We start from the raw sequence: 13,736 nt of genomic DNA, 5'->3' as shown, positions 1-13,736 counted from the left end.
ATGCCCTGCCAGACACTGCACACCCCTGCCAATACCCCTCCTTGGGAGCAGGGGTCTCTGAGGAGCGGAGAGGCAGGATGAGGCAGGTCCGAGAGCTTCCCGGCCCGCTGGTCCTCCCAAACCATCCCTCACCCGCTGCTGCAGCAGGCATAGCTGGCTGCAGGCAGCACGGGCACAAAGCGGCAGGCGCTGCTCTCACCCTGCCGCACGCCCCCGTCCGCCTTCACGCCACGCCAAAACCGGCCCGCTGGGCCGCGGCCGCTGCCGCCCCGGGCAGCTCCGCCGCAGGGAGCCGGGCAGCAGCGCCCTCCCCAAGATGGCGGCCGCCCCGCGGCGCAGCCCCCTCACCACGATGGCGGCCGCCCCGCGGACGTGGCCGCGCTCGGGCGGTGGCGCAGAGCGGCCCCTGCGCATGCGCGGCTGCGGGCGGGGCGGGGACCATGGGCCGGAGGCGAGAGGGGCTGAGCGTGGCCCGTGAGGTGAGGGGGGCGGCAGCGGCGCGGGGCACGGCCGGGCCGGGCTTGGCAGGGCCGAGGCGAGGCGGCTGCCACCGCCACAGCAGCTTTTTCCTGAGAGCGGTGGGTGTCGGGGAGGAGCGGGGCGGTGGGGGCTTGGGGACGCCGCTCCGACCAGGCTGTGCTGGTGCCGAGCCCGGCCGCCATCTTCATGTGCGATGGCAGCGGGGGCGGCTGAGGCGGGGCAGCCTGTGCCGGCCCGTCCTCCGGCCCAGGCCTTTGCCTGAACGGTGGCGTGTGGTGCGCCTGCTCCGGCCGAGCCCTTGAGGCGGGGTAGGGGGAGGCAGTGAGTGTGTGCACCAACGGAGCTTTATATTGGATATTAGGGAAATTATCTTCGCTGAAAGGGCGCTCAAGCATTGGAGCAGGCTGCCCAGGGAGCACTGCTCGCCATCCCTGGAGGCGTTTAAAAAACACATAGTTGCGGTGATTAGGGACACGGTTTAACTTGGACGTGGGCTTAGTAGTGTTAGGTTAGTGGTCGGACTTGATGATCTCAAAGGTCTTTTCCAACCTAAATGACTGTGGAGGGTGCCGCGGCAAGCTCTGGCCCCTGGCTAGCAAACCGTGGGTAGCCTGACCTGTGTGTGCAGTGGTGGAAGTCAGCAGTGTGCTGGGCGCAGGCTGCCGCTTTTGAGGAGCCCAGCCGTAAACCAGCGCACGGCATGCCTATAAATCACAGCAAGGAGAAGGAGAAAAAGCTGGTTTTTAAGAGTATGTCTTCCTTCTAAATCTGGCTTTTTTCTGTTTTGCTTGTTTTGCAATCTCCCGAGTGGCAGGAGGGCAGCCAGTAAGCTTTGTTTAAGCTTTGTATTTGTATTAACAAACCGAGGCATATTAGTTAAGGACTCTCTGAAGCATACTTCATCCTGGCTCCTGCGAGGAGCAGTGCTATCTGGACAGACTTGGAGGAGGCAGTGGAGAGCCCATAGTTCACATCTGTGGGTTGTGGGTACTTTGGGGAAAGCAACAGCCTGAACCTTCCTGACAAATGGCTGAAAGGGAGCAGAACTGATTCAGTGAATCTCACTGGTCACCTCGCTGTCCTGAAGTTTTTTAGATGAGCATGTGCTCAACAGACCAAGATAGTCAGGGTCGTAAAGGCCAGGGAAAGGGCTTGGGGCTTGCCATATATGCTTCATCAGCCGCTAGTGTAAAAGTGAGCATCCTACTTGTCATATGAATGGGAGTTTTTATAGTAGTTCTCTGGTCTATTTCATCTAGTTAGGCTTTTGTTAGAGAAACAGACATTTCTGGGCACTCTAACCCAAATTATAACCACCAGAGGGGAGCATGCTGACTCTCCAAGCTTCTGTTCAGTAAGCCTAGCAGGGAGAATTGGAATAATGAAATTTTTGTGGTGGTTCTTTGAGATGTGACAGACAAGGAGAGTTGAGAAGGGAGCGCCTGCCTTACAAAAAGAGAGGTGTTAAAAAGGGTGAGCCTGTCAGGGACCTGCTGATCACAGAATGAAAAGGAACTGATTTTAGCTGCCACAGAAGATTTTTGCACAGTGTTTGGGGACTTCTGGTAGCTTTAGATTTTTATATTTTTTTAGACATTGTAATGATAGAAGATACTTCTTTTGAAAGGCTTGTAGAATACACTTCTTCGGTGTGTTACAGGTGAAAACTTAAACTCGGTGCAAAGACACTACTAAAAGATAAAATCTACCCCCCCTTGCAGTGATGAGAAAGGTGCTGAATAGAAGTTGAGGAAGAAAACAAAATCCCTTTAAGCCAGAGGAAGAGAGGATTGCATTGCAGGTGTCAGAAGGTGTGATAGCCGAGATAGTGATTTTATAATTTAAATTTTTTTTCAGTTCAGTATTACCTTCTGAGCTGTTATGATTGTAAAGAAAACTTTCCAAATGAGTCCTAATATGATATGATGCATGGCTAGCTTCGAAAGGCCTAATCTAGGCAGAGTCATGCTTGTTAAACTGAAGTCATGATGCTAAATGAATGCAATTTTCTATACAGACACTTATCAGATAAGTTTGCATTTACAGATTGCAGGTGTAATTGATATGACCTGGTTTAAACTGATATAAATGTTCTGCCATAATGTTGTGGTAGTTTAAACTCGTGCCACTTCTCCTTTTATATAGCTCTGTAGTCTTTCAACAGGCAGTCCTATTGACAGTGCTGAGCTGCACAGAAATTTCTTGAGGAAACTTGTCAGGAAAATGAAACTGGGAAGACTGGTCTGTTTTGTAGCAAAACAGTGAAAGTGGAATGAGCTTGAGAGTGACAAGGATAATCAAAGGTGTGGAAAACTTGTGTGCAAGAAACAACTAAGCGCAGCAGGTCCTTTTAAGTTTGAAAACATGACTGCAAGAGGACCTGATACACATCTGTATCATCTGCATGCTATTTGTAATTTTAAACAAAGAATGAACGTTCACTGTCGATACAAAATTAGGGCTATCAAATGAAACTAGCAGCGAGCAAGCTCAGAACAGGAGGAGTTGGTTCTTCCTGTAACCTGTGGCTGTGCTGTTAAACTGCTTGCCAGAGGATATTGTAGCCCTTAAAAATATACCTGTGGTTCAGACAATAACTGAAAAAAAAATCATGGAAGCAAAAACGTGGGGCTATTAAATGCACAGAGAATACCCTGCACTCACACAGTACCTGAGCTGCAAAATGTCGAGTGTGTGTTTGGAGAAAGTATTGTTACGTGTAGTGCTGCTTCTGGCAAGGCAGTGGCTGGTAAGTGTCAATGCAAGAGCATAAAGAATAGGGAAAAGGCCAATGTAGTCTTTACTCAGTAAAGTTGTTCTTCCAGGATTTTTCAAAAAGCTGTGGGTTGTGCCTTGTGGTCACATCTGTGTGCAATCCTGCAAAGCTGCTGGTCTGAGCAGAGGCAGGGTGGGCTGACTAACTGGATAGTCTCTGCAAGGCTGAAGGAGGAGGTGCAGGTAGGATCCAGCCCTTTCTTTTTCAGCAACACAGGGAGCTGATCTGCAAGATTCATCTTAGACTTTGCTGGTGGATAGTCCTCTATTATATAGTAGCTTGCCTGGTAAATATTTCCAATCATGCTGTGGGCACAGCATCTGTGAAATGATTTGCCAGCATGCAAAATGATTCCAAGAGCGTGGTGAAAATGGAATTGTGTCCGTGAACAGCAAGTTAGCATTTGAATTTAAACAGAATTCATCTCTGCTGGCCTAATTTTAATAATCCAGCCAAATTTGTGGATGCAGGAACCACTAATTCTTCTGTGAAAAGAATGGCTCAAGTGGGCTGGCAGGTGACAAGGCATGAGAAGACTGCTTGGGGAAGGGTGTTTTTTTCTTCGCCCCCATCTCTTCAGTTGGCTTTGATCCGTTTTATGAGGGTCAGAAGACAAAAACCTCATTACCTAATGCTGTTGGATGTTAATGTATGTGTGATATGGCTCTTTGCCAGTATCTTAATTAGGGAATTCATAAAAGCAGGGGGTGGATGCCAGTTCTTGAAAAGCGCTTTTAGCCTTTCTGCTGGAAAGAAAGCTTTTATTAATTCATTACAAAATGTATTAAAAGGGATCCAGCTCAACTCTGTAAGCAAAGCTGCTTCTTTTTCTCTTCTGTCTTTGTCTCTGCCTTTATGTGAACCGTTTTGGGCTCCCTGCCCAAGATGGTCCCAACAAATGAGATTTGTAATAAGCATGTAAGTCAGTTTGGATCGAAATCTGCTCCGGGTCTCTCTGGTTTAAAAAGGTCTCCAGATTGCAAGCGAGTGTTGCCAGAATTCAATAAAAATGGCTGAGTGCCTTATCATACCTTCTGGAGCAAGGGAGGCATCTGGTCTTAGATCCCTGTGTGTATCCAAAGCTGCTGGGACTTGACTTTCTGGAGTGGCTCTTGAGGAGCAAAAGGGCAGCTCTGTGTGCCTCGAGCCACTGCCTGGATGAGACCTACCTGTTCTGCTTGCCCCTCTTAACTGACACTGCTTAAAGATGTTGCTGTGAGTGAAGTCCTGTGTCCCTGATACAGCATGTGAACTTGAGGAGTTGTCACGTGAGCTTTCTGCATGCTGTGCTTCAGCTCTGTCCCAGAGGACCCTCTTCATGGAAGGGAGAGCCAGCAGGAGCAAGGTTCGTCTTTGCAATTCATAAGCCACTGTGCAGGGATTGCCACTAAAAAGATAGGCCAGTGTGGGGTGCAGTGATGGTTCAGCTAAGTGAGCTTGACTCTTTGGTGTTGTGCGGGCTTCTAGTAGGCCAAGGTACATACCCCAAGTAACCTTCTCACATGTTAGTAGGAGGGAAAGCTTTCCATCCACAACAAGCTCAGGTGTGTACCTGCTTCTAGGATTGCTGTCTTGGAGAGCTGCTACAGGGAATTATGTCAGAGCTCTACGGGTTTTCTTGTGCTACAGCTCTACAGGCTATGACTCCCCCTGGGAGTTTCCTTAGCAGCACAGAGTAATCAGTAATTCCCAGACATCACTCTGATGACTCCCTGTGCTTATTCTCTGTTTCTGCCCTGCCTTTCCCCTGCACTGAAGAGTTACTTGGATGGCTGAGCTGCTGAGGGATTCCAAGCTTACAGGAACAGATCCCAAATTCCAGGTGGGGCAACGGTACTGATGTATCAAGGTAGTGCTCTGCCCATAGTTTGGGTTGGTGTCTGAGGTTCCTTGTGTAAATGAACTACTACCTCCAGGAGGCAGATAGTATTGTCCTAATTTATAGGTAGGGAAACTGAGGCACAGTGAATGGATAACATCCAGGAATCCTGACTCGTCCTTCCTTAAAACCCTAATGCCCCAGACTACCCTGAAGAAAAGAAACAGTGAGATTCTGGAGGAAAAAAATATTTTGTTCATTCAGCAATCTGTTCCTCCTTCCTTGCTTTTTTTTCATTATTTTTTGTCCCTTGTGCAGCTCAGCAAAGCTGATGGTGCAGTTCTAGGGCATGTGGTTTATTAGCAAATTACTACTCTCCAGCAGGGGACCCAAACTTTGGTTTTGATGTAAGAGCAGTAAAACCAGTTGAAACTTTTAAAGTATTATGTGGAATCTGGAGAATTTTAGTCAGCAGAAAGTGAAAGCATTGGCAGAGTTGGGCAGAGTGCCTCTTGTTGTATCTCATAAAATGACGGAAGTATGGGCAGAGAATGTACGAGTGAGAGCAACTGCAAACTGAGCAGGAGGAGCAGTTCTGGAGGAGAGGAAGGAAGTGCAATGACATGGAAAATTCAGTGGTGGGGTTGGCAGCTGACTAACCAAAGCTCTCATTAAATTGTATTATTTAATGTGATTTTCAAACTTGTTTCCAGAGAAGGCGTGGTGCACTGCAATAGATTTACTGGCTAAGGAGGAGCCAGGTAACACATGATGAAGTACCTCTTGCTGTGTGTGTATGTGAGGGTTTTCAACAGATAAGAGAGCTGAGAAGACAGCCATTTGCAAATGGTAGGAACTGGTAAAGGAGATGGTCATTCTTAAATTGGACTGGACGGACACCCAACCTCCACTCTGCTGTACCCTGCCATTAAATTAATTTGCTGGTCAGAACTAACTTGGAGGAAGCCCTTGCTTGGTCCTGAAGCAGACTGAGGCAGTACATCTCGCTGTCTGAGCTGTAGTGGATGACAGATAGCAATGAGCAGCTGGAGTTAACCTTCTTAACTGGCACAGCTGGATATGGAGGAGGACAATTATCTTTGCCCTAACTGAATGCATTTTCAGTTAACATGCTTCAAAAATGTCTGTGTCCCCATCCAGGCAAACCCAAGCATTGTCAGACACAGAAGCACCATTCCCTGTGCTCTGAGATCAGGTGATAGATACGCCTTGGTGCTCCCCTTGGGCTCAGGGGAAGCTGTTCATGTTCCTCTGGGAACTCTGGCATCTCAACAGCCCTGGCAGAGCTGCCTAGTAACAAGGGACTTTGAAATTGCTGTCTGGTAAGATGCAAAGATTTATTTTAGCCTGGTTTTATGTGGCCCTCTCCCCAGCTCGGCTGTGCTCCTGGCACAGTTTAGCTAGCTGGCTAAACTCCTTGTTGCAGTCTGCTTTGTTCTCCCCTTTGCATCAAGCCTTTTCTCCTATCCTGCCTATTTATAACGCTTGCCTGCCTTTCCAGAGCAGAAAGTGTGAGACTGCTAATGAGCTTAGGATGGAGCTGATCCCCAAAGCAGCAATAATTAGGAATCACTACCTTTGATTTTGTTTCCCATATCAGTGTTTATGGGAGTGTTTGTGCTCTGGGCCACCTCTGAAGCTGATGTCCAGGCAGCTGGTGTCTCATTCCACCTCAGTACTTCACTAGGGACTGTGCTGCCTCTTAGTTTCTGGTGTGTGAAGGATCCTACCACTGAGAGGCCATGCTGTCAGCCATCTGGCTGGCCTTGGCCTTGCTTGGGGAACTAGACACAGCAAGAATGTTGCACTAAATAGCTAAAAAAGAGGTCATTGACACCTCAGGGCACCAAGGCCGTTTTCTTTCAGGCTCGGGTGTTGTGTTCATATTATCTAATTAGTTCCACTGTTTCCCTGCTGGAACCAAGCCTGAAAGACAAAGTTTTCCTAAAGATGTCTACGTTCTGGTTGCCAGGCTGAAAAGAGAAACGATTCCCAGGAGAAGTGTTGTCCATGGTAGGATCCCCTCCTGTGCAATCCATCCGCACACAAGTAGATCAACTCTCTTGTACTTGCCCACAGTTACAAGAAGACATGGCGGGAGGAGGGTGCCTGTTAGGAAATCTGATGAGGACACACAGGGGGGTGACCAGTGTTTTTCTCCATGGGAGCAGGCTGGTGCTAAAACTTGGTGCAGGCCAAAGGTGTGGAGGCAGTGGTGAATGCTCTCCTGTGCAGACTGCTGCTGCTGTTGTAGATATAGTTGGGTAAAAGACACATGGTGTAGGTATCGGTGTTTCCCCTTTGTCCCTTCACCCAACCAGGCAGCTGAGGGTACTTTGTAGTCACGTTCTATGAAATTCTGCATCTGTTCACAGCACTAAATCAAGACCTTGTCATTCAGGCTTTGATGAAGGCCGGTGTCTCTCATTTTATCCTCTTTTAATTGCATAAAGATGCCTTAGATCACATCTTTGCTTGTGGAGCCACATGCACAGAAAGTAGACAGGCTGGAACAGGATCGGATCTTAGCTAAAAGGTGCCGGTCAGCCACAGAGGTGGGAGTGTTAGAGCTGGCTTGGCTGTGTCTGGGATTGCAATGTCACGGTTGCCTAGGGTATAATACAGGCTGATCTGGGAGGTGATGGGTGCTCTGTGGTGTGATCTCTACACAGAGCTGGGCCTGTTCCTCCCTTGACTTAGAGAGGAAGGAGGTGGAGTAGCTGAGCTGCCACCCTCCCATCTGAGTGGGGATGGATCCATGTTAGCTGGGAGAGGAAATAACAGTGACTGGTGTGGTGTTTTTCAGATTGATGGACTGGAGGAGAAGCTGGCACGTTGCAGACGGAGCGTGGAGGAGATGGATCTTAAACTCCGCAGGGAGAAGCTCAGCCCTGAAGGAAGGTATTGACCACCCCCTTTCACATCTGTCAGTGTGCACTTCAGCTAGCTGTCCTCCTGCTGTAGTACTGAGCAAGGGCTCCTGAAGGGATGGGAGTGTGTAGTTCCCCCTGACAGAGACTCTCTTCCCCCAGCTTGGGCCTCACTTGCGGAACTCGCTAGGGTGAGAAGTTCAGTGACACGTGGGGAGAACTTTATCTTAACCACCAGCCTTGCTCCAGCCTGCACCATAGCCAGCCAGGCAGTGCCCAAAACTCACCAGTTCATTTGCAGAACAAGCTCCTGGCCTGCTAGGGAACAGCTCTGTGAGTCTGGCAAATATTCACTACGCGCTGCTAGTCAAGCCTTGCTGAAGCTGCCCGAGTTCGGTCAGGGGAAATACGCAGCAAGTACTGCTGGGATACAATTGCAAAAGGGGCTGAGGGAAATTACTCTGTCTGTGCCTGTATTGCAAATGTGTCTCGATGTAGGATGCAGTGACACTGGCTTTCCTTGAGAAAGGGAAGAGGGAGAATTCCCCTGAAATCTGTCACTCATGTAAAGAGGCAACTGTAGCTTCTAGAGCTGGGACTCTAGCAAAGACCTTGGATGCTGTAGCAGATACAGACAGAACCTGCTATTTCTGTAGAGTGTGAAGCAAGCGATCCTAGATCTCCCCACTTGAGGACATTCTTCCAGTCACCAGTATCCTACTATCTGCTCCTAGCAAAAAAGGCTGGGAAGCTGCATCATAGGCCCAGGGAGCGGTCTTGTTGGTCCTGGTGTCTGCTCTACAGTGCTGTCCTACAGAACCCAGTTAGAAATAATCCTAGCAGTGGTGACATCACACCTTGATACTTACCAGCTTCAGCTTAACTTCTTTGTTCCTCTTTCCCACTCCCCCTCTCTCTCCCTTCCCTGGGGTTCTGTATCCCCATCCATATTTGGACAGGGTCCTGTCTCCTTCTGTCCCTCATCTCTCTAGCTCCTCATCTCAACAGTCCTTTTTTTTTAGGCCTAAATTCTTATGTTTACTGTCTGTATTCTTTATCTGGTACTTACATGGCCAGCAACCAAACCTACAGCTGTGGTAACTTGACAAGATGGTATATATCTGTATGATTTCTCTCTGAAATATAGGGCCTAGTGCAGAGAATTAGGAATTTGGATTCCTGGGTCCTTTTCTGAATTTGTACAGCTTGTGTGGAGATGGAAACAGAAATTGTTGTCCTAATCCAAACCATTTGAGAAACCCTGGAGGAAGGTTGCATGATCAAAATTATTGATTCACTGAGTAGTACACAAAGGAGAGCTCTGCTTTTGCCGTTCTGAAGTTCAGTTGTCATGGTTTCTTCATGTCTCATTCTTAAAGCCGCTTCCCTTGACTCACTTCACAAGGCAAGTTTCGAAGTAGCAGCTCAGTCGTGCTGGTAAATCTGTCTTCTCACTTCCTCCTGGCTGCACTCCACATTGCCTTTCCCCAGTTGCCTTTAAGAGCCCTTTCCTCCCCTGACATAGCTTGCTTTCTTGCCATCCCTTACTTAACTAGCTGTACACATAGATTTGGATCTCTTTCCTCCTACACGTTCTTGCTGTGCCCCAAGGGGAACAACAAACTGTTACACTTAGTGTCTTCGCTGTCTGTTCTGAACCAGGAGATCATTTGTTAGTGCATGTTTGTTTATATGTGCACAGCCTGAAAGGAGTGACCACATCCTCACTGGGTAATGGAAACACTGCAGCTTTCAGGCAGTTTGTTTTGTGTTTATATTTTAAAGAGTGTATTAATTAATCATCCTGTGCAGCTTAAGACAAGGCCTGAGTTGGCCTGACTTGCTCTTTATTGTTACTATCCCGAGTCTTCAGTCTAGTAACAGGTTGTTTAACTGGTGGTGTTACTGGGTTTGGATTCAGCTTGCTTCCCTGAGTGTGTAAATTGGATACATCTGACAGGGGAATCCCAGTTTCAATGGGTGAGAAGAATTAGCATTCCAGCACTAAGCCAGGTGTGCTGGAAGGGCAGGGTCCTGCGGGGAACATGCAGGGACCCTGTCCCATCCTGTAGCTGTAGCAGAATTTCCTACCCCACCTGGGGGAACAAAGCAGGGGGCTCTCTGACACACAGACACATTCTAGCCTGCTTGTATACACTAATGTTGCTCTGAAAGGAGAGATATGAAGCAGTTTGGGGGATGGAAAAAATAATCTAAAACTGCTGCATCTCTTCTCTTGCACAGCTGGGGGGTTTCTAAACTGTTACCTTTCCACAGCAAAGGGTGAGGGGTTCATTCTATGAACAGATATCCCTGGCAGTGGGACAGTCTCTTTTCCATCATATAAGCAAAGAAATAGGCTGTGTTGTGCCTCACAGGTAACGAACTCCTCTTCTCATTACAGAAAGTCACTGGAGAGAGAGAGAAACTTACTAATGACCAAAGCTGACAACTATGGTAAGAGCTTCATTAAAAATGGTCCCTCTGGGCTAGATGGGATCAGTACTGCAGCTTAGCTCCGTCTTCAAGCCTCCGCCACCTCTGACTTCTGCCTTTGAATTTGGGTTCAACCAAAGGGAGCTAGACTGAGGGAAATCTAGTCAGCATATTAGGAGTCTGAATCTTCCTGCTTGAGCTGTGCTATCATAGGGGAAAAAATAACCATCAGCTAATGAGGGAGGAAAGATGTCCCTTTCACATACCCAAAATTATCAGTCTTTAGATAGTCTTAGCCAACAGATTGACTTGAGTGGCTTTTAACGTCCTCCCCCCCTCCTTTTCTTTTTTTTTCTTCTTCTTTTCTAATAGCACTTGCCAGCTTGCTTAGCAAGCTTCTATCTGGAGTGTAGCAAAGTACACCTTCCTTAGGGAAGGTTCTCACTGCATCAGTTTCTGGGGCTGTTCAGCACCTGAGCATAGGGATTCACACTGTGCTACCTACAATTCCAGAGAGCCAGGATCTTTACTTGCTGCAAGTCCTGCTGCAGGCAGTTAAAATGAGAGTCCCTCTGAGCTACCACACGTTTGACGGCACTTCTGTTCCACTAGGGATGCTGATTTGCATGTCTTCAGGCTCCTGGCATTGATCAGTATGGTTAACTGCTTGACAGTGCTCTGCAGCAGTTCAAGCTCCAGAGCTCACACAAAGGAAGAAGCACAAGTCTTCTTTTAGGCCTGGAGAGTTGAAAGCTGGGGTACAGCCAGCAAATTTGTAATTTTATCTCGTGTTAAAAGATTGTTTCCAGAAGACTAACAATTACTTTAAACAGATTCAGAGCTGTTCCCTAAGGGCCTACCCCTAGAGATGGCACGTTGCTGCCACCCTTTTACCAGCAATCAGCCATCAACAGAGCCATCTGACAGGCTGCTCAGATAGTAGCAACAGCCTCACCTAAGGGTGGTGGCTGCTTCTCCTAGAATGGAACTGACAGTGCACGTGCATAGCCTTTTTAGATCACTGCTGTGGCCTCTGATTAAATGCGTGCTTAGTGCAGCTGACACACTTGAGGCAGTGACCTGCAGTTGCTGACAATGGCGTTGCTCCATCAGTTTAAGCTGGCACTGCAGTGTTTGGGGGTTATGTGACCTCCTGTCCCTACCACATCTTCTGTGGCTTTGCCGATTCAAGCGGTTTGCTCCATGGTTCATGACAATGCTCGTATTACATGAAGAATGGAGGCAGAAAGGACAGTTAAAAGTCTCTTGATACCAGCACCAGGGCATTCCCGCTGGAGGCTGCTAGTGCAAACCGTAGAGGCAAGTAACCCATGCAGTCACTGCAGTTGAACTCCAAACACAAGAGCAGTCTGGCTCTGGAGGCAGCCTGCGCCCCGCCTTGCCCTGCAGAATAATTCTTGTGGTCTGGCCAGGCAGCGTGTAGTGCTGTAGGCCTCGCTTCTAGCCTGTCCTGTGGAAAAAAACTAGTGAGAACAGGGTTCTCATCTTTGGTAAAGAGAATACAACAGAAATGGAGATCAGTAGGACATCATGCTTCTAGTAGCAACTTTGTTCCTCTCTCTGCATGTTTTTCCTTGTTTCTTCTTTTGTACACTAGGGCCAGGGAAAGTGACCCGTCTCTAAAAAGCTGCAGGCCCCAACAGAATGAGTGTCTAAGCTCAGACTTGTTCCATACTCATCCTTCTGGGACACAAGGAAACCCAGATTCTGCAATGCTCAAAGGTGTCCATAGTTGCATTTAAGAACATTTAAGCACTAGGAAAAGGTACCAGGCTGTTAAGTCTAGAAGGTAGTAGAAATTGCTGTCTACCCTCCCTCTTCTTAATTCTCTTGGGGAACAAGCGATTATTCTAATGACCCATTCTGTCCTCAGTAGGGTCCCAGAACAAGGTCGTTTGCAAAGAGGAACTGGTCTGAATATTGAAGTATGCTCAAGCACCTACCGCGATTGACAGGGTGAGGGTTAGCAAATGAAAGGGTTCCTGCTAGTTTACTTCCTGTTCAGCACATCTTCTGATTGGCAGCTTTGCATACTGATCCCAAAAGAGCTGCCCATGGCTGAGGTAGCGTTGTGCTTTTAAGACAGTTTTGAAAGATGTAGCTGCAACACAAAGAACACTCACAGGCAAGGCTTTTCTTTGTTTCCCAGAGAAAGAACTGAGTGTGCTTCGTAAGGAAAATCGCAAGAATGCTGCCCTTATGGTGGCCGTGGCGTTGCTGATTGCTCTTATTTACTCCTGCTGGACAATGTGATTGCACTCAAGAATTCTCCCTGCTGACCAAACGACTCTCCTGCAAGGAGCTTTTCCTCCTCTCACCACTGTGCCTCCCCCAGGGGTGAGGATCGGCATTTCAAATGGCTGTTCTTGTTTATCCTCTCCAAGCCTCAGCGTAGGAAGCTGTTCCTCTGAGAACTGAGGGGGACAAGAGACAAACCAGAAATCAAAGCACTCTTGCTGTTGGAAATCGAGCTCAGGGTGGTGCTGTCTTACCCAAAATACAGTGAAGACTGTCCAGCCCGATGCAGGAAAGCATCTCCCTTTTGGAGAGGACCTCTGTGGTTGCAGATGAGTGCCCTCTGCCCAGCCCAGTCAGAATACATGCCACCCGGGCTCCTGTGACTCAGCCGTAAGCTGAAAGAGACACCACGCTCTTTGAATCAAAGGGTAACTTGGGTATTGTGACCTGAAGACACCATGTGTTGCCAGAGCTGAGCTAAACAAAGATGTTTCCTCCTCCACACGGACTTACAGGACCAAAGAAATCCTACTGCCACAAAAACAGGTAGGCATCTCTCTCTCCACAAAGCAGGTAGCAGCCAACTTGAGATGTGGGTGCTTGGGCTTTGAGAAGATCTACCAGTGCATCAGTTTGGTAGCCGTTTTGTGCCTCTGAGAATCAACACTTGCAGAAGAGAATTTACTACCAACTCCCAGGGGTGGAAGTGCCTCTGCACGGCTTTAAATAAAATAATTTGACCTTTTAACTTCCCGTTTTTCTTTTTTCCCTGTTCTGCAGCATGCCTCTCGGCTACTATAGTCTCGTCCTACCATCTCCCCCCGGCACACGTTGTACTACAGTAAGCCTAGGCTGGGTTAGGCACTTAACATCCCTGGTCAGAGAGGTTTCAACCGTGGGTTATTGGTCTGCTGTAGCCTGGAACCTACTTTAGTATTTGCTTCCTTTGAGTAGAAAAGCAGCCTAGCACACTGCAGAGCAGTGCTGGAGACCGTCCCCATAGTACTATCTCATTCTGATGCAGTGACATACACCAGGCAGCCCTTAGTGTGCTCCCAGGTAAGCCTTTAAAAGG

At 48.1% G+C, this 13,736-nt stretch overlaps 1 protein-coding gene across 5 annotated transcripts; it reads left to right on the top strand.

Annotated features, from left to right (window-relative positions):
* The first annotated feature begins 335 nt into the window (after positions 1–335).
* On the top strand, positions 336–13,409 carry CCDC167 (coiled-coil domain containing 167). 5 transcript variants are annotated; one of them, XM_055725550.1, is made up of 5 exons: positions 458–479; positions 5,015–5,078; positions 7,903–7,997; positions 10,371–10,423; positions 12,573–13,409. In XM_055725550.1, the coding sequence occupies exons 2-5, from the start codon at positions 5,025–5,027 to the stop codon at positions 12,674–12,676; spliced, it is 306 nt and encodes a 101-aa protein (XP_055581525.1). In that variant the 5' UTR covers positions 458–479; positions 5,015–5,024; the 3' UTR covers positions 12,677–13,409. The 5 variants fall into 5 exon arrangements, with proteins under 5 accessions (XP_055581526.1, XP_055581523.1, XP_055581524.1 ...); XM_055725551.1 differs by lacking the exon at positions 5,015–5,078 and having other exon boundaries at positions 336–479; XM_055725548.1 differs by lacking the exon at positions 5,015–5,078 and having other exon boundaries at positions 435–578.
* Positions 13,410–13,736: the final 327 nt, after the last annotated feature.

This window comes from Falco cherrug, chromosome 13 (assembly GCF_023634085.1).
Source record: "Falco cherrug isolate bFalChe1 chromosome 13, bFalChe1.pri, whole genome shotgun sequence".
NCBI classification, from domain to species: Eukaryota; Metazoa; Chordata; class Aves; order Falconiformes; family Falconidae; genus Falco; species Falco cherrug.
This window is presented reverse-complemented; position numbering and strand designations above follow the sequence as displayed.

Bases quoted from the DNA above. Each gene is read 5' to 3' on its own strand.
- CCDC167 (XM_055725548.1), top strand. From the start codon at position 441: ATGGGCCGGAGGCGAGAGGGGCTGAGCGTGGCCCGTGAGGTGAGGGGG. The intron at 579-7,902 runs GTGGGTGTCGGG...GGTGTTTTTCAG, and splicing joins GCAGCTTTTTCCTGAGAGCG to ATTGATGGACTGGAGGAGAA. The intron at 10,424-12,572 runs GTAAGAGCTTCA...TTTGTTTCCCAG, and splicing joins GACCAAAGCTGACAACTATG to AGAAAGAACTGAGTGTGCTT.